The 18,298-nt window shown below is 34.7% G+C and overlaps 2 protein-coding genes across 2 annotated transcripts; one reads left to right on the top strand and one right to left on the bottom strand.

Moving 5' to 3' along the window:
• The first annotated feature begins 6,161 nt into the window (after window positions 1-6,161).
• LOC114319128 (fe(2+) transport protein 2) lies at window positions 6,162-8,158 on the top strand. Its single transcript, XM_028266127.2, has 3 exons — window positions 6,162-7,017; window positions 7,406-7,555; window positions 7,668-8,158. The coding sequence occupies exons 1-3, from the start codon at window positions 6,397-6,399 to the stop codon at window positions 7,971-7,973; spliced, it is 1,077 nt and encodes a 358-aa protein (XP_028121928.2). The 5' UTR covers window positions 6,162-6,396; the 3' UTR covers window positions 7,974-8,158.
• A 1,491-nt stretch (window positions 8,159-9,649) lies between these two features.
• Window positions 9,650-18,212, bottom strand: LOC114319146 (Cwf18 pre-mRNA splicing factor). Its single transcript, XM_028266140.2, has 5 exons — window positions 18,072-18,212; window positions 17,812-17,981; window positions 14,163-14,295; window positions 13,957-14,071; window positions 9,650-10,160 (listed from the first exon to the last, which is right to left on the bottom strand). Exons 2-5 carry the CDS (start codon window positions 17,949-17,951, stop codon window positions 10,084-10,086), a joined length of 465 nt encoding a protein of 154 aa, XP_028121941.1. The 5' UTR covers window positions 17,952-17,981; window positions 18,072-18,212; the 3' UTR covers window positions 9,650-10,083.
• Window positions 18,213-18,298: the final 86 nt, after the last annotated feature.

Raw genomic sequence — 18,298 nt, 5'->3', positions numbered from 1 at the left:
TGTTGTTGAGTTCGCTCGAGCTGTATTTTCTTCACTTGAGCGTTCTTTGGTTTCTCCTAGTATCTGTATTTACAATATGAACTTCTAGAAGTGGGGTTTTCTTATTCTAGGTCTGAAGCTCGAGCGGTATTTCTTTCGCTCGAGCAGTCTTTCTGCAGGTCTGAACTTCTAAGAGGGGGTCATTGTGCGCTCGAGCCATGATTTAGTTGCTCGAGTGATTCTTTGTGTCTGACGCTTGAGCAGTTTTTGGTTGCTCGAGCGGTCTGCGCGTATATTAGTATAGGAAAAAAATATTTTCTTTCACTTTTTGATTTCTCTCTTTCTAAAAGATAACTTTATTAGATTTCTTCATACACTCTCTCTAATTCTTATCTAAACACCCCTATACACTCAAATCGATTGGTCTCACTGCCGTAGTGCTTTGGGAAAAAGTGTAAAGCTCATAGAGGTGAACATTCTAATCAAAAAAAATTTAGTTTTTGGTTCTGTCAAATTTTGGGTCTTGTTCTTCTATCCTTTTAATCTTGAGGTAGGGATTTCTTCAACATCTTTGTATGATTCTTGGCCTTGTTATGTGTTCCTTGAAAGTGCAGTGATTTGGGAGTCGTGTGTTTGATTTAGGGTTTGATTTGGGTTTGGTTTTGGAAGTATAAAAGAGGGGTTTTCAAATGGGTTTATGAAAAATGTTGTGGAGATGAGTATATTGTTAAGTTGGGTTGAAATATTGAAAATCTCTTCTTTAAATGTGTTTTGAAAGGCATAGACGTTTTGTTGGAAATATTGGAAATCATTGGTTTTGAATTAAGGAAAAAAGAGAAAGATGTTGAGTGTTTGAAATAATAACATGAATATACCTGTTGATGATGAGAGTGAAGTTGAATATATATTATCACTATTGAGTTTTTGAAATTATATTTGTTGCTGGGAGATTTATCTTTTGTATAGAGATATTTGTTTTGGACTATTAGTGGAGGGTACCTTTGATTGTTGTAGAAATTGCATGAGAATTAGGTTAATTGAAACCAATTACTCATATATCTTGTATTGAACATTATTTCATATTTATACATTGAAAATGTATCATTTTGAGAAAAATGAGTGAATACCTTAGTGAATCTGGTTAGGATGCGTGGTTGTGATATTATCTATGTTAGCATGTGTGTCCTTGGTAAAAGTATAGAAATCCGCTCAGTTAGGTGCCGATCCTTCCGGTTAGTACCTGTAAAATGGCTTTGGTAGTGCTTGTATAGCTTATTGGCAGAAGCGTACCTAGAGATTCCCAATGTTGTGTATCTACTGCCCTATTTTATGATTTAAAAAGTATTGTTTTACAAATTGATTTATAACTACCACATTGCATTGTTTTGAAAGAGAAAAGTGTAACATTTTGATAAATGGCATGCATTTGCATTCACCAAATGACTATGTTAAGCCTCCTACAGTGTGTTAGGGTATTCTCTAGTAGGTTTTAGCTCACCTTATGTGAAAACCAACTTTTAGGTGCTAATGATATACCTCCGCCAAGGACTTAGCTTGAGAGGATTTTGGAGCTAAAGGCTTATTCGTTTTTGTATTGTAAATATTTTTTGTAGAAGTCTCGGGCTTTTTATTTGTTTTGGGCTTGACCCACTTTTGTTGTAATCAAGTATCGTCTTGGAAATATGTAGCCATTAAGACATGAACTTATCTATATTCCTTTTCATTTCTATTTTGCGTTGTGTTACATGCTATAAATTCAAAATTTAGTGTTTATGAATGTATAATCCATGTGGCACCTTTTGTAATGTTTACCAGAGAATTAATGAAAGACTGTTATCTTATTAGTTTTTCGCATATATGTGTAGCTCGACTTTTCGTGCCCCCTTTCGGAAGACGAATAAGCCCTACAATATCGAACTCCCGTGGTTCTGAATCTGATTCCACAAGTGCAATGCGAAATAGATAAACACTAAAGAGTCCAAATTCAACCAATCTTTTGGAAAATCGATTTTGAATCAAATTGCCAAAAATGGACTACTTTTCTAGATACAGAGTCGCCACCTAAATATTTTTTAAAAAAAATTAGGAAACCCATGATTCATGCCAAAGTCCACATGTCCGTCATCACCGATTGTCTTGGCTAGGGAACTTGGGTACAAGAGGGGAAGCTCATGAATTAAGTACTCCTGCTCGCCTGATCAAAGATCGGTATCTACTAATCATGATATGAATTTTATCTACATTACATGCTATTGTTCCGATTATTAGGCTAACATTACTAGGTGATGCGCACACAAAATATAGACTATTTTGCAAGAATTGGAACACTTGATTCATGTTTGTTTTTTAAAATTGTTTCAAATATGTATCACTTGAAAAAGTGATCGCATATGAACATTACTCAAATTATTTCAATTCAAGCAATTAGCCTTCATCGACAAGCATTCAGCCAATTTATCATTTAAGCATTTAGCCTCATGGCAAGCATGTTAATCATGACAATAATCACATGCATGCGATATGCTAAAACAATAAAATGCTCATCTAGTACTCCAAGGCAAACCAAAAGAAAAGAGTTAGAAAAATGCATGATCCTAATTAATGTAATATGACTAATGCAACATATGTGATATGCAATTACTAGGCTCAACTACTAATATGACATATGAATCAATCAAATAGCATGCAGTTTAAACACGTATTCAAAGAATGTTTAACTAATAATGCAAGTTAGAATGATGAACCGAGCCTCAATGTATGCAATACAAATGGATGCAAGGCATAAGAGATGCTAAACGAAACATGATGCCCTAAACTAACCAACATAAGCAGTTAAATAAAATGGAGAGACGTGGGGTTGGAAGACATACACATTATTACAACATTCGTGCCCTCACACAGGAGGGTCCGAATGAATAAACTAGCTAACTAATTAAAGCTTAAGCTAATTAATTAACTATTACAAACCCAAATGAATAATTTAGCTAAACTACTTAACTAATTATTATAACAAATTAATTAACTATTCTAGCTAACTAATTATTACAAGACAAAATTAAATAACTAGTTTTGCTAACTAATTAATTACAATCATGAAGTAACCAAATTAACTACTCTAATTACTCTTCGGGAAATGAGGAATGCTCATGCATGAACGGGCTTTCTATCCGAAAAAGCCTCTGTTTCTGCTACCAAATGTTTCTGTTGCACAGGAGAACACTTGTACTGTTTTTTACCTCAAGACCAATTCTGTTCTACTTCAAAAGTACACTGTTGGATTTTGCACAGGTGGCCTGCCGGCCACTGATGACTGGATTTTCCTGTCACAACAAAGAGCAAACAGAGTAGGGACATGGTATTCTCAAGGGTTGTTTGCACAACTCACCCCTCTTTATCATTTGAACAGCTCAAAGGAGTAGTAAACTTGGTTCACATACCATCAATGAATGCAATTTCATTGCATGATGGCCTTTAAATCAAAAGTGTGCAAGTTTTAATGAATGCAACAAAACAAGACTCTCAAAACTACCTCCCAATCATGAATGATCAATGAAAGTAGTTGACAATGAATCTTGAGCCGTTTGCATCACTTATGAGTATGAAACGACTCAAGACTCAAGGGTTCAATTAACTTTTGATTGAACCCGAACCAAATTATTATCTTGCATCACTTTTAGTCCTCAATTTTATTACTCTATTTTAATTACCTTTCCATTCTTTAGTTCATTAAGCCCAAGGGTGAGCTTTAAGTCCTCTAATGGAAAGAAGCATCAAACCAAGTGTTGCTTTAGGCATGAGAGATATGTTATGCCGTTGGTAATGAACCCTTAAAAGGGATTAAACCATTAAGCACAAAACCTCAATCTCATGCTTTAAACAAGCAACTAATTTGAACCAACTTTCAAAGCAAATGAAAAGCCAAGAAAGAAGGGAGGTTGCAAAGATGATTAAATGTGATCACAAGTATAGAAAACCATAAATAAATACTATCAACTCAAATAGGACTGTGGCTAAGTCTTAGACCACCAAGCTTATGAAGACAATCACATTACAAGTACGCAATACAAAACTCAAATGCAACAAACAACTAAAAACAGTCCTAAAACTGTGCTAAATAAGTCCTAAAACATGCTGGAATAAGCTAACAAAAGCTAGAATAATAAGCGAAAACATAGATCATGCTAGGCTAGTAAGCAAGACACAAGGAGGAGAGGTTAACCCCTCCAATTTTGGACTTCAAAATAACATTTTAGCCACTGAAATAACTCTGAAAATCAATGTTTAAAAGCCTAAAAAAAAAAAGATAGTGTAAAGATGGGAAACACAAGGGTAAAGGCCTTGAAAATAAGGTGTAAAGAAGGGTGAACCACTCCTCAACCCTTATTAGCCTTAAACCACAAGTTTCAGTCCAAAAATACAAAGTTTATACAGCTCCAAAACAAAGGAAAAATAGTAGGAAAAAGAGTAAATGAGGCAAAAAGAGAAGCAAAGTTTTATACCTTTTGAAGAGGAGAACCAATTCTAGGCAACAAATCAAGGCAAACACACTCTCAAGAGCTTAAACAAGGCTCAAAGGTACCTCAGCTCAAAGAGAGAGAGGTTTGGTTAAGAGTGTATAGACAAAAGTTTATGAGAAGCTAAGAAATTGCAAGAGAGAGAAAGAGAGAGAGAGAGAGAGAGAAAAATTTTGCTCTAAAAATTCCAACCCTGAAAATGGAAGGGGAGGCCTCATATATATAGAAAACCATGTAACTCCCTCAGAAATATCAATACATACATGTGTAAGAAGATGCATGCATTTGTGCTAATAGTTAGCACAGCTGGCAGAAAAAATATCTGCAAAATGCACTTGTGGCCGGCAGGCCACTACTGGTGGTTAGCAGGCCACATCAATGGCCGACAACCAGAAGCAGTGGTCGGCAGCCAAAAAAAGGGGCCGGCAGGCTACAAGGGGTTGTAAGCTTGAAAAATTCTAATTTTGGTCCAAAAATAAGGCAACAGGCGTTTAAGGTTTGAAAAGCTCAAAGCTATGGCATTCTGCTAAGGACCCTGAGCACTTATCAAGCATATACACATTCATCATTGGACGTAGCAGTGGTGACGTCCAAGTCGTAAGTGCGGTCAAAAATGGATTATCTACAATATGGTATATATTATAGGTTATTCTGTTGTTACACGAAGTGTCAAAATAGCTAACATATAGAACGCAAGACCTAAAAAGTAGTTAAATTCAAGATCTTACACCACAAAGTTCTGAGGTCCTTATCGCAAATAACACGTGAGATACATGATGAGTCTTGTTTTAATAAATCGTTTATTTTGTACAACTTTCAATATATGAAAAAATTAAATTGATTCAATAATCGTAACTTTTTATTTTATTTTATTATATTTATCTCCCAAAAAATGACTAATCTATTTTCAACAACGTATTAATCATCCTTTTTTTTTGATAAAAAATAAAATGAAATTAAAATATTACGATTATCGAATTAACTAATTTTTTTAATTATAAATGATATATATAGAGTGCGCTACAAAATGGTTTCAATCATTAAAACATGACCATTGATAAACCCCATAGGCCTCCAAATTTTCTCAAATTCAAATTTAAATTTTAGAAAAGCCAATAAGCTTGTTTGGTTTTAATTTTCTGAATTCTATTTTCTAAAAATTAATTTTTTATATATTTTTATTTTTACTAAATTTTTTCAATATTTTAATTTTTTAAAAAAATTTTTAGATGCACCTAATCTAAATATATCTAAAAGGTAAAATATTAGTAAAAAAAATATTTAAAAATAATAATAAATACACAAGACTACAAAGGATGTACTGAATATATATATTTTTTTGGCATTTAGTAAAATGTTTACGATTTTTTTCACAAATATTATGCTTTTTAATTATATTTATATTAAGTATCTAAAAGTAAACAAATTTACATAAAATATTAAAAAAATTAACTAAAATAAAAAAATACGAAAATAAAAAATTTAATTTTCAAAAATTTAGAATCAAATAAGGGGAATTCATTTTTTCAAAAAGCTAAATCCAAACTAAATAATAAATAAAAAAAAAATTATTAAAAAATAACACGTTTGAAAAAGCCAGATCATTCTTAACTTGAGTAAAAGTGAGTTGGACAATGAGGCTAGGGAGCCAAAATGAGTATGGTCCACCCTCACCACACGCCCTCCACAAGCTTTCACCTTCCTAGTCCACTCCTTCAAAACACCCTCCCTTTTCCCAAAATTTACACCACTTTCTACCAATAAAACCAACTCAATCTCAATTCCACCAACCCTATTTCCGTCATTTCACCTCCCCACAGTTGACTCAGCCATTTTTTCCCACACATATATAACACATAAGACACACCATTTAAAGTTCAAATGCCACACTATCACAACAACCATGGCTAACAAATCTCTAAAACTCACCACACTCTCTCTCCTCCTACTCCTCCTCATCTCCGCCGTCTCCGCCGCCGCTCCCACCAACTCTCCGCCACCGGAATGTTCCCTCAAATCAGTCATTGGCTGCTACGACAAAGCCAAGTCCCTAAAACTCAAACTAATAGCCATAGGTGCAATCCTGATAACGAGCATGATCGGCGTGTGCCTACCGATCTTCTCACGCGCCGTCCCGGCCCTCCAGCCGGACCGCAATGCGTTTGTGATTGTGAAGGCATTCGCCTCGGGAGTCATACTCGCCACGGGGTACATGCACGTGATGCCCGACTCGTTTGACTGCTTGACGTCGGAGTGCTTGCCGGAGAACCCTTGGAAGAAGTTTCCTTTTACGACGTTCGTGGCAATGCTCTCGGCGGTGATGACTCTCATGGTGGACTCGTTCTCTTTGAGTTATTATAAGAAGCGGTGTTCGAAGGTGGCCATCGAAGAGTCTATGAAGAAGAGAGAGAGTGATGGACTTGTGGTGGAGTTGGAAAATGTTGGGCATGGTCATGGAAATGTTGTTGTGGAAGGGGGTGATGGCAGTGCATCACAGTTGGTTCGGTATCGGGTTGTAGCTCAGGTACCAAACTTTTTTTTTTTTTGTCCCTTGCCCGTAGCATTACTATTTTTATTTGCATATAGTTGGTTTTGATCCAGAGTTCAGAATTTATTGCATGTAAATGGTTACTCTTTGCTATCTTACATGCAATTTTGATATTTCTTGACGTATAACACAACTGATTTAGCATTCACATGACTAAGAAGGAATAATTTTAAGAACACAAAAACTGATTACAGAATCACATACAAATATATTATTGTATTGGGTTGTGGTTACGGTACAAATTACATTTAATTTGCTAATGCATCTAATGTTTTTGAATAGTAACACTTTTGTGATGTATATTTTGTGATCAGTTTCAGTATTCCTAACAAAACTAATAACCAAAACTACATTAAATGTGCAGGTACTAGAACTAGGAATTGTGGTGCACTCAGTGGTGATTGGGCTGTCATTGGGGGCATCTAACAATCCCTGCACCATCAGACCGCTGGTCGCTGCTCTTTGCTTCCATCAACTCTTTGAAGGAATGGGTCTTGGGGGATGTATACTACAAGTAATTATCAATCTCTCGTCCTCAAAACACAATTCACCAAAACATTCATTGATTCATATGCATTTCTGATTCATATTTAACATTTTCTAATAATATGGTTTAATTGTTTTAGGCTGAATATGGGGCCAAAGTCAAGGCAATAATGGCGTTCTTTTTCTCAGCCACCACTCCATTTGGGATTGCGCTCGGGATTGGCTTGTCGAACGTGTACAGTGATAACAGTCCGACAGCGCTGATTGTGGTGGGAATACTAGATGCAGCATCAGCAGGGCTGCTGAACTATATGGCGTTGGTGGATCTACTAGCATCCGATTTCATGGGAACGAAGCTGCAGGGAAGCATGAAGCTTCAGGGGTGGGCTTTTGTTGCTGTTATATTAGGAGCTGGAGGCATGTCCATAATGGCCCTGTGGGCATAGTTAGATCCTCAAAACATGCCCAGGATCAGTCTTTTTTTTTTATTTTTTTATTTTAGATTTTTTTATTAATTATTTTCTTTCTAAAGTTGCATTTTGTGTTTGTTCTTTTGTTTTCATTTTCCAATGATATGAAGAGGCAAAAAAAAAAAAAAAAAAAAACAAATGGTGCCTTCCACTTTCAACTAGTTTGGCTTTATGTCCAAGAGTGATTTGTCAAGGAGATTATAGTTGTGTGTGAGTTATCTTTGATGAGATTGCTTATTCAATTTTGCATACCAGTGCAGTATATATGTGCTTCCACACACACACACACTCTCTCTCTCTCTCTCTCTCTCTCTCTCTCTCTCTCACACACACACACACACACACACACACGTGTGCATGCACAAAGGGGTTTAAAATTACACTATGGGACAATGGGTTATATTTTTCTATCTGTGTGGGCTAAAAAGTGGGTAATTATGGTATGAGCGAATGATGATCTTAGTATAAGTTATTAACAATGACACATGTATTGTCAAAGTCTGTTATTGATCAGTGATAGGCAATAAATGATCATTTAATTTGAAAATTGATTAGTATAAAATCCAATGTCCTGAAACCTTGTAATCTACATATGGAAACTAATTAGGGTAAAGTGGGATGCTTTGGTACACTTGGTGCCTTCAATACCAAGTTACTGGTAATTAATAGAAGTCTCGTTCATTGAATTGTCATGTACCAGCACAGCTTTTACCAACTGAGCCAGTTGATAAAATTGAGATCTAAGTACTCTGACACATTGGTTGAAGGAAAAGTTTGGGATCCCAAACTTACCCATTTAGAATTGTTTTAGTGAGTGGTTGTGTGGTTGAGATTAAATTTATATATTGTAAGATTCATGTGTAGAATAAATCTGAACTATAAGAAGATAATTATAGATAATTTTTGAATAATTAAGTTTGAATTTGTGGTATTACTTGTGGCTGAAACTCTTCATCTTTTCTTGTGCTTCCTTGCCCGCAAACCCTCCTCCTGTTATATGTTGTCATGTGATATGATGAAAATTAGCATTGATCTCATTATATAAGTTCATTTATCACCCAAATATGGTGGTACCATTTGAATATTAGAAAAATTGTTTCACTATGCTCTTACATTTTCAGCTCAATATTGCACATGAACTGTTTGTTTTTATGCCAAACCTATTTCTAATTTTCTTTCTTTTTCCTACTTGGATGTCAATTTTTGTGTTATATTTGGGTTGATTACTTTATGATGTAACGTTCTCTTGAGGTAGTTATAAATTTTTCTTAACTGTATGGGCCTAGCTTCTGTAAAATGGTATTAGCCCCATTGTGATGAAGGAATTTCAGGATCTCTCCATCTCTGGGGAAAACACTTGATACTCTAAGAAAAAGGGGGAATAATTTTTCCTTAAAATCAACTCTCAAATAATGTGTTTGTGTGTGTTCATTTGAAAGCCGAGTTCAATTGTCCATTCGTTTGATATCAGTAATACTACAAACTCATAAATTTTACCTAAAAATTAACAATAACATTAACATGTGATTCAAATTCATTCTCAACATGAACCCCACAATATGTACTTTCAATCTCATCAGACAATTCATTTTTAACACAAACATGGAATTGCAAGTTTGGGACCCAAACTTGGCCCCGTTTGGAAAGTCGAGTTTTTAACCAAAAAGCTATCTCTTTATTTTTTTGCACATTTTTTCATAAAAATAAAAAAAAATAACTAAAATAATCAATTCCCAAACGAGGCTTACTGTTGTCCTAACTTACATTTCGTCCCCTGTCAATATTGAGAATCTGACCAAATGAGTGTACATGAAAAACTGTAACATAGTAAACAGACCCAAGCAACAAACCACACACATCAATAGTTTTTTTGCCAGGAAAGGAAGCTATCTTGTAATCATATTCAACCATTTTGATTGTTTGACTGACAGCAATTTGAAGTTAACTAAAGCCAGTGTCATCATATTTAGCCATTCAGTTTTTTTGACCAACAGCAATTCAAAATCACTGGTTGATGATCAATTCTGTTCTTCCATACTCGTTAAGTTTCACATTCAACTTATCCTTGGTTACATGAGTTCTCATTCTAATCACTATTTCTGTCATCTTCTTCAGCCAATTGCTCATCTTCTTCAGCCAATTGCTTCTCCTTTTCTTGTTCCTCTGTAAAATAAAAAATAAAAATACAAAGCAATTGTGTTATACAGTGTCATTTGTGGGACCATAAGACATGGCTGTGGAAGAACATGACATAAAAGACATGATGACACAAGCATATAATCTTAAACATGTTTAATCATATCAATAGTGGATACGAAACAATCAGATTATATTAGCTGCACCAATTTATATTGAAAACTTCAAGATCAATGCGCTGTTCTAATTCGCATAGGACTGTCTATGAAATAGTCAAAAGGAACATTGGGTCATTGAATCAATTTTGGAAAGCATATGCAAGTTTGTTGATTGGCAGTCTAACCAAAAACAATAGGCTCCGGAAAACCAAGAAAATCTTACCCAGGATAGACTTGCCCTGATGTCAACATGATTGTCAAAACTCAATTGAAACACAAATATGCGCCAACGAATATTTGGAAATCAATCTCAATGTTGAGATATTTAATGTATGCCCAGGTTGCCCCCATTGAATGGGGTCTGGGAGGAGTAGATTGAGTACACGAAACCTTTGGCATAATTTGCACATAGTGGCTGCCTCAAACTCAAACTCCCTCAAGGTTAGTAAGTCAAATTTTAACCACTGGATTAGTGGCCCCCAGTTAAGATATCTTATATAATGAAATATGCACAAATGATTGATATTTCTTTTCTTTTTTTTAAAGTAACCAATGGAACTTCAGAAAATGTGAGGAGATATGAAGTATATAACCAGACTTATCAAGTATATCGACATATTAAGATTTCAAACTAGTAAAAAACAACGCCCAATTAGTGCACATTAATGTGTGCTCGGGAGGGGAAAGATTTGGTATACACCTAACCTTTGGCATAGTGCACAAAGTGGTTTCTCCGAGGCTTAAACCCATAACCTCAAGGTTATTAGGCCAAGATTTCAGACTAGTGTTTGATGAAAATAAAATAAAGATACATTGTAAGGAGGAAGAATGGTTTCAAACTTTTTGGCTTTTGTGTTCTTTATCCATTTTAGCTCTTTTTCCAGTTTCTGTTTCTGTAAAGTTTGTGGAGGAAGAGTTACAGCTAGATGTACTTATGTCACTATTTAAATAACAGCTCCCTTCTCTGTCTCATTAATTATCTCTCCACACATCTCTCTTCCCTTACATTTAGTTGCCCACTTCTTTCAAATCTAAATAAAAGGACACTTTGAATTCAAATTATTTAAATAAACAATTTAGCCCCAAACAACAGAGAGATTATCAGGACTTTTACATAAAGTTGTTGGTTTTTTGTTGGAAAGAATTCAATAAAAAAGGGAAACACCAAAATGATTTTTCCTTTTAGAGAATACCACAGATCGCTCATAATAAGACCCATTCTTGTAAAATGATAAAAAATGGTTTACATATATTATTTGGGTGGATAAAACTTGTACAATTCTGTTTCAGCCCCACGTCAAATTATTTACAAAAGCTAAGGAACCCTTTAGTGGTTCAGCCCATAAAAGCAAATCTCATTTCCTTTATTTATATTAGAACACATAGTTTCCTATAATTTTGTTGTGCGGCATCCTGTAGAACTGTTGTGTTCAGACCAGAACACGGTAGGGTTGGTATTTTGAAACATGCCAAGAATTTGGCCACAAAATCAATACAGTTTGAAATTTTGAAACAAAAACTGACATATGATGGGAAACCCGCCTTGCACATTAAGTGACCCCGTCCCACCCTGGCACGAGTTAGGGAAGGGGCTATCCTCTTTGGGATGATCAGGAAAGGTCTGCCCCATAGTTGCACGAAGCAGAAGAAAGAGCTGGAGCGGGAGCAGGGATAGGGGAGTGAAGGCCCTATAGATATTCTTCTTATGAATCCATAATTTAATGTAACAGCCATATATGACATAATAAACCTTGCTTATAAGAAATCTTGTCTTATACAGAAGTTTTCAACTAACAATTATCAGGTTCCGTATCTGATCCACATAATAAACATTAGGATGGTCACCCAAATATCAATGATAACTTTAAACCATCCAACAAATCATTTCAACGGAAGGATAAAGAGCAGTTTCCCTTGCCCCACTTCTCTATCTACCCTACAAATTGACACAAGGCATATTGAGAATTTCACATGAAGCCCACTTGGACCTAATTTCATCGAGTTTTGGTTCAATTTCAATCTCATATTCTGCAATTTTTGGGTTATCATGCAGTTGGTCAAGTCCATTGTATTAAATACTAAGTTCTCAGAGTCAAATTTATTATACTCCTCTAAGTCAGCTGATGATTGTTGTTCATGATTTCCAGCAACTAGTTTTCTTAACAACCAATAATTATTTTTAAAAAACCAACCCCACTCCAACCCTTTTAAATGCTAACAGCCTAGGACTGCAAAGAAATTGAGTTGTTCACGAACAACTCTGGCTTAAAATGAACCAAACCACAGCTTTTTTTAAAGCTCATTTGATAAACAAGCCTAACCTGAAAAGGCCCACGCTTAGCTTGTTTGTGCTCGTAAACATGAGCCTAGAATGGTTGTTTTGTAATTCCCTCAAAGTTAGACCTATTTATTAACCTTAGATTTCAAATTTGACAATTGCATACACAGAAACATAATATGATATGAAATGTAAAATGTGGCCATACAACACACAGCGGTATATAGGTTTTTCTCCCATCCAATAGAATGCAACACATTTTACTCAACCTATGAAGCACAAACACTTCAAATTAGTTGTAGTCGTGTCCAACACCAAGACACATGGCAGACACACCACATGACTCAAATTATCTATGAAGCACAAACACCTCAAATTATCTATTTGAGTATTTTTTCATATTGAATTAGTTAGTTTTTCATTATTTTTGGTTGTTTGGCGGGGTAATATTTATATATATAGCAAATACAAATATATAAATAACATATTTTTGATGTATCCCTACTGTGACCGAGTCTATATTTTTTGGAAATCATTGCATCCATGTCTGTGATTCTTGGCTCAAAATCCATTAACAAAATTAAATGGAGTCAAGCTGGTCTCACAAGCTCAAAGTATTATCAGCTGTGTTTGATCAAGTGCAACTAGGCAAATGGCAAACACAAAAAAAATATATCACACCCTTCCAGTGGACTAACCAAGCCGACAGACTGTACATCCCAGCTCTAGTCGACTAATTTGCAGCCTTACCAAGTGTCTAATCTTTCTTTTACCTTATTATAAATGTATCATTTGATCATTACTATAATTAAAACCAATTGGCAGCATTATTTTTAGTTTCACAGTGCAGCCCTACATCACTGTTCTAGCAAAATAATTAAACACTAAAGATCTCCAAGTTCAATTAAAACCAGGGAGAACTCCAATTGCTTTTAAGATAGTGATTTGTCTCCCTAATGTTACTTAATCCCTATCGGATAAACAAATAGATAGTGATTTGTCTCCCTAATGTTACTTAATCCCTATCGGATAAACAAATACCAAGTCAACACAGCTTTCATTTTGACATAACTATTTGACCTAAATAAAAAACAGGAGGGACTGAAAGAACAATGCTTGTACAGAGAGAAAGAATATTAGGTCTAATAATTCCCTCAAGAGTTGACACTGTTTTGTTCAAAATAAATATATATTAAAAAAAAGAAAGAACAATGTACCTACAAACCATGTGTTTCAATTTCTCTACAGACATTAAATTTTATAAAAGTGGAGCATTGCAAACAAATTCACTGCCATATGCAACAAGAACTACAAAAAATTGAGCACCAGATCATCAGTTTTTGGCTATCAGATAAAAACAAATTATTAACCAATGATAATAACATACCCATTAGTTGAAATATTGCCTTCTGTGTGCGTCTTTCAAGCTTATCAAGCTTCTTTTGTACATCCCTTCGAAGATCCCAGTTTGGTTTTTTTGGAGCAATGTTTACAAATGGATCCTGAACATCCGTCTTAACTTAGAACAGATAACAATGGAAGAAGATATAGGACTAGAAAACACAGAAATTTATAGTGAAGGTAATTGCTAACCTCTTTCTTCTCCTCTGGTACAGGTAGTGTTGCAACAGGGTCTTCAAACTTTGGTAGCACTGGTGGGGCGAGCTTACCCTCCTGAAGTTGCTTATCATGAGGAAGGTAATTTCGAAATTTCATATTCAGATTGCTGCAAAGAATTGACAATTCATCTTATGGTAAGCATTTTGCATTACTAAAGCAACCATACTGAATATATGCAGGCAAATACACATGCATACTGCACAATAAACCTGTATAGTTATTTAAAAAAAAAAAAAAAACTGCACTAGTTTATTGAGCATCGCCAAGACTGTTAGGCATATCAAATAACTGGGTCAATGTTAACTACAAAATCTAAATTATGCAATTCTTTCTCAATGTATACATCAAGATGCAGCCAAAAAGTGAATGTGATGTGTCAAAGGGGAGCAGGGCCCTTCCTTGCACAGGACATGGCTATATGAAAAGTATTTCATCAATTTCCATTAGACAGCAACTCAGCCTACCCCCATTAGAGAGCTTCAGGGAGGCAGTAAAACGTGAGATTGAGGCAGAAGCAAGATCAGAATTCCTATAAAGCAAAAGGTAGACAAGATGGTGGTGTTGGAACTTGTAATTGCAAATTAAGAACAGAATTCGCGACAATTCAGGGTAACACAAAAGGTGATGAATACGAGAAATCCAATGGCGAGGGTTTGTATTTCCAGCTAAACATATGAATCCATTTAGGCACTGGCTATGCTCAGATCTCTAGAATGGAAGTGAACATGGAAGAAAACTGAAAAAGAAAGGGAGTATCTTAAAACTGAAAATTAAGTACTAAAAATATTAGTTCCTAAATAGAACTACTGAAAAAAAATCAGTAATAAAAGTCTCTTTGACATAAAAACGAAAAAATAAGACTACTATTCTAAGTGGATTTTCATTTTTAAGAAGTGCCTTACTCCAAGATCAAATGCAATGAATAGAAACTGCATCACAAATATTCAGATTTAAGAATTTCATGGGTCATCAAACAAATCCTTAGTAAGCACACGATTATTTTTAAAAAATGAGAAAACTCAATAAAAATTGAATCAACTTTATTTTCTCATAAACTGGTTTTAAGCCCATGATGTGCACTTGATGGAAACCACAGTTTACAGTTGGCCAGAAGGATTGATGTAAACCAAAGACATTTAGCCAACAACATCTTTACTTTTGGTGTTGACAGAAAAGCTTAACCCTCCATCCTAAATCATGGAAGCATGTTACATTATCAATGAACCTCGACAACTTTACAGTTTATTACCTACAACTATCTTCGTACAGCAGTAACTCTAATGCATACTAATTTGATACAATGTCAAACCCATCCGATTGCACAAATTATCCAACTCATGAAGTCACTCAAGATGGAAATTTTCCCAATTGCAGAGAAGGGAAAACAGGGGTTGGCTTTTTAACTGGGACAATGGCGGCTCCAGATATATTATTTAGGATATTCAAAATTTTGATTAAAATTTATGCCCCCCAAAAAAATGTACATCTATAATTCACTTATTTTAATTTAAACTTCTTAAATTACTAACAAAGAAGAATTTTAATAGATTGATACTAGATTTCAGGTATTATTATTTGTTTTTCTATGTATGCATATTTCTTTTTAGTATTAAGAAAATAAGTGTATGCACTTAATTCATTTTGGGTATGACCCATATCACATCTACTTTAAATATATACCATACACATTATTTTATGAAAGCTCTTTTTTAGGTACATGAAGTTTAGGGTGTTACATTTAGAAATAAAGATATCGTAAGGTGGATGTAAAATGTTTAGAGTGGGTGAGTTAGGTGTTCAAAATTTGTGAGACAAATATTCAAAAAATATGTGAATTTGGGTATTCAAATTATAAGGAGTGAATTGATTAAAACAAATATTACCTATATATATGTACAAGGAAAAAAGAAAGGGTATTCAAATGAATACCTTGAATACCCTAACGTGGCTATGCCGCTGGTAGGACCAGTTCAACTGGCCTATGTCCAGTTTTGATTTCTCATATACATTACGCTGCATATATATCTATCTATCTTCTATATCTATATCAATATCTATCTATACTATTATAAGGAGAAGGCCCAATTTGAGAGTAATTTTATTTCCACACACAAATTCCTCTCAGTCTATGAAGCATAGGTACGGGTACGAGTACGATACGGGTATGTCAATACGGTAAAATTCAAAAAAAATAGGGTACGGGTACGGATACGGCTACGGCTTGGTACGCTTGTAAAAAAATATTTATTTTTAATTTAGAGTAATGCAAAAATTAATTAAATGATTTAATTTGTTAAGGTCCAACCTATAATTAACATTTAATGCCAAAAGGAAAAGTATAAATCAAAATTAAATGTCAATATATTAAATAACTTACAAACCATAGCTTAATTTTAAAATCATGCTAAGCATAAAACAAAAATTAAAAAAGAAATCTAGTGAAATGAGTTTTATCTCTATAGTAGAAAGAAAATATTATTTCAACTGAGGTACGGTACGGTACGGCTTGACTTAGATAAATACTAGGTACGTCTGGGTACGTCAAAAATTAAGAAAAAAAACTTGGGTACATATTTCGTGTATCCGGTACGTATGCAGAAGTACTATGCGAGGTATGGTACGTCGGTAAGGGTACGGCATGTTTTTCGAAGTACCCATGCTTCATAGCTCTCAGTGCACACACTTAATGGATACCTTCTCAGTACACATATTAAACAAACAAAAATTTCCAGTATACATCTCTTTATTCCAATAACATCCTCATCTTCAATTTCAAAATCCTAATTTTTCTTTCATTCATTCACCCCTTATTTGCCGCCATTGCCGCCACTCTCAACCCTTCACCACCACCACCGCCGCCATTCCCAACTCTCTTCCATCCTAGACCTCCACTGTTAACCTCGAAAGTGGGTGGTTCATGGTGGGAGGCATGTGAGAGTGTATGGTTCATGGAGAAATGTGGTCGCAAGCAAAAGGAAAAAGAGGCGACAGGAGGGGATGACAAATGAGAGAGGTGGCGATAGTGATGGAGTATGGTTGTGGTGTTTTAAAATTAGGGTTTGGGTGGAAAAAAATAAGATATTATAAATATTTTTATTTTAAGATAAAATTGTATTAAAAAAATTCATTAAGTGTGTAAATTGAGAGGAATTGGTGTGTGGAAATAGAATTACCCCAACTTGCTGTTTATGTCCCCCCCCCCCAAGTGCCCCTATAGCAATTAGGGTGGATAGTTCTGCCCTAAATTCAAGTTTTATTTTTCTTTTTTCCCCCTCAATGATTTTTCCAAATTCATTTCAATTTTCAATTTTCAATTTTCGAATTCAATCACATAGTTTACAATCTTATTTTTCTAAAACAAAATGATCATATAACGCACGCATCACGTATCATCACTTCTAGTATATATGTATATTCACATTCCCATCTTCGTTTTCACACAAACCAAATATAAATTTAAATTCTGCAGTACTGAGACACAAGGACTGATCCAAGGTTAAGAAAATCAAAATCATGAAATAGACAGAACCATTATCAAGGACATTTAATTTGTTTCTTGGTTTTTTTTTTTTTTTAAACAAATAATTGTAAGGAAATAAGCAATAGAAAGAAAAAAGCTCACTTTTCATCATGATTAGTGTGAAGAGAGGAGTCGTCGTCATCGTCTGGGGTGTTAAGGAGTTCCTGAGCAGCTTTCAGAGCTCTCAGCCTCTCACGACGTGCTGCGGCTGCTTCCTCTATGGATTCTTCTTCACCACTCATTTTTGCTGCTTCACACTTTGAACCCTAATTCTACATCATACACAAACAATAACTATATTTATGTAAATATATCGCATATAACCTATACATACATATATACAGATGTAGAGAGAGAGAGACCTGTGGAGAGGAGAGAGAGAGAGAGAGAGAGAGAGAGAGAGAGTAATCGTTCAGCAACTGAAGTGTATTCGTAACCAATCGGCAATTGCAACGCCTGTTCATATTTTCATAGAGTACTATTTATATACGTTTAATTACCGCATTTGAAATAAAAGATAATTATTTATATACTTTTAATTACCGCATTTGAAATAAAAGATAATTTAGGTAATATTTCTAAATAGCAT

This window comes from Camellia sinensis, chromosome 8 (assembly GCF_055761805.1).
Source record: "Camellia sinensis isolate YWXY chromosome 8, ASM5576180v1, whole genome shotgun sequence".
NCBI lineage: Eukaryota > Viridiplantae > Streptophyta > Magnoliopsida > Ericales > Theaceae > Camellia > Camellia sinensis.
This window is presented reverse-complemented; position numbering and strand designations above follow the sequence as displayed.

Coding starts and splice junctions, on each gene's coding strand:
- LOC114319146 (XM_028266140.2), bottom strand. CDS start 17,951: ATGAGTGGTGAAGAAGAATCCATAGAGGAAGCAGCCGCAGCACGTCGT. Junction 14,072..14,162: donor TACCAGAGGAGAAGAAAGAG/GTTAGCAATTAC, acceptor ACGGATGTTCAG/GATCCATTTGTAAACATTGC. Junction 10,161..13,956: donor GGCAATATTTCAACTAATGG/GTATGTTATTAT, acceptor TTTATTTTACAG/AGGAACAAGAAAAGGAGAAG.
- LOC114319128 (XM_028266127.2), top strand. CDS start 6,397: ATGGCTAACAAATCTCTAAAACTCACCACACTCTCTCTCCTCCTACTC. Junction 7,018..7,405: donor GGTATCGGGTTGTAGCTCAG/GTACCAAACTTT, acceptor TTAAATGTGCAG/GTACTAGAACTAGGAATTGT. Junction 7,556..7,667: donor TTGGGGGATGTATACTACAA/GTAATTATCAAT, acceptor TAATTGTTTTAG/GCTGAATATGGGGCCAAAGT.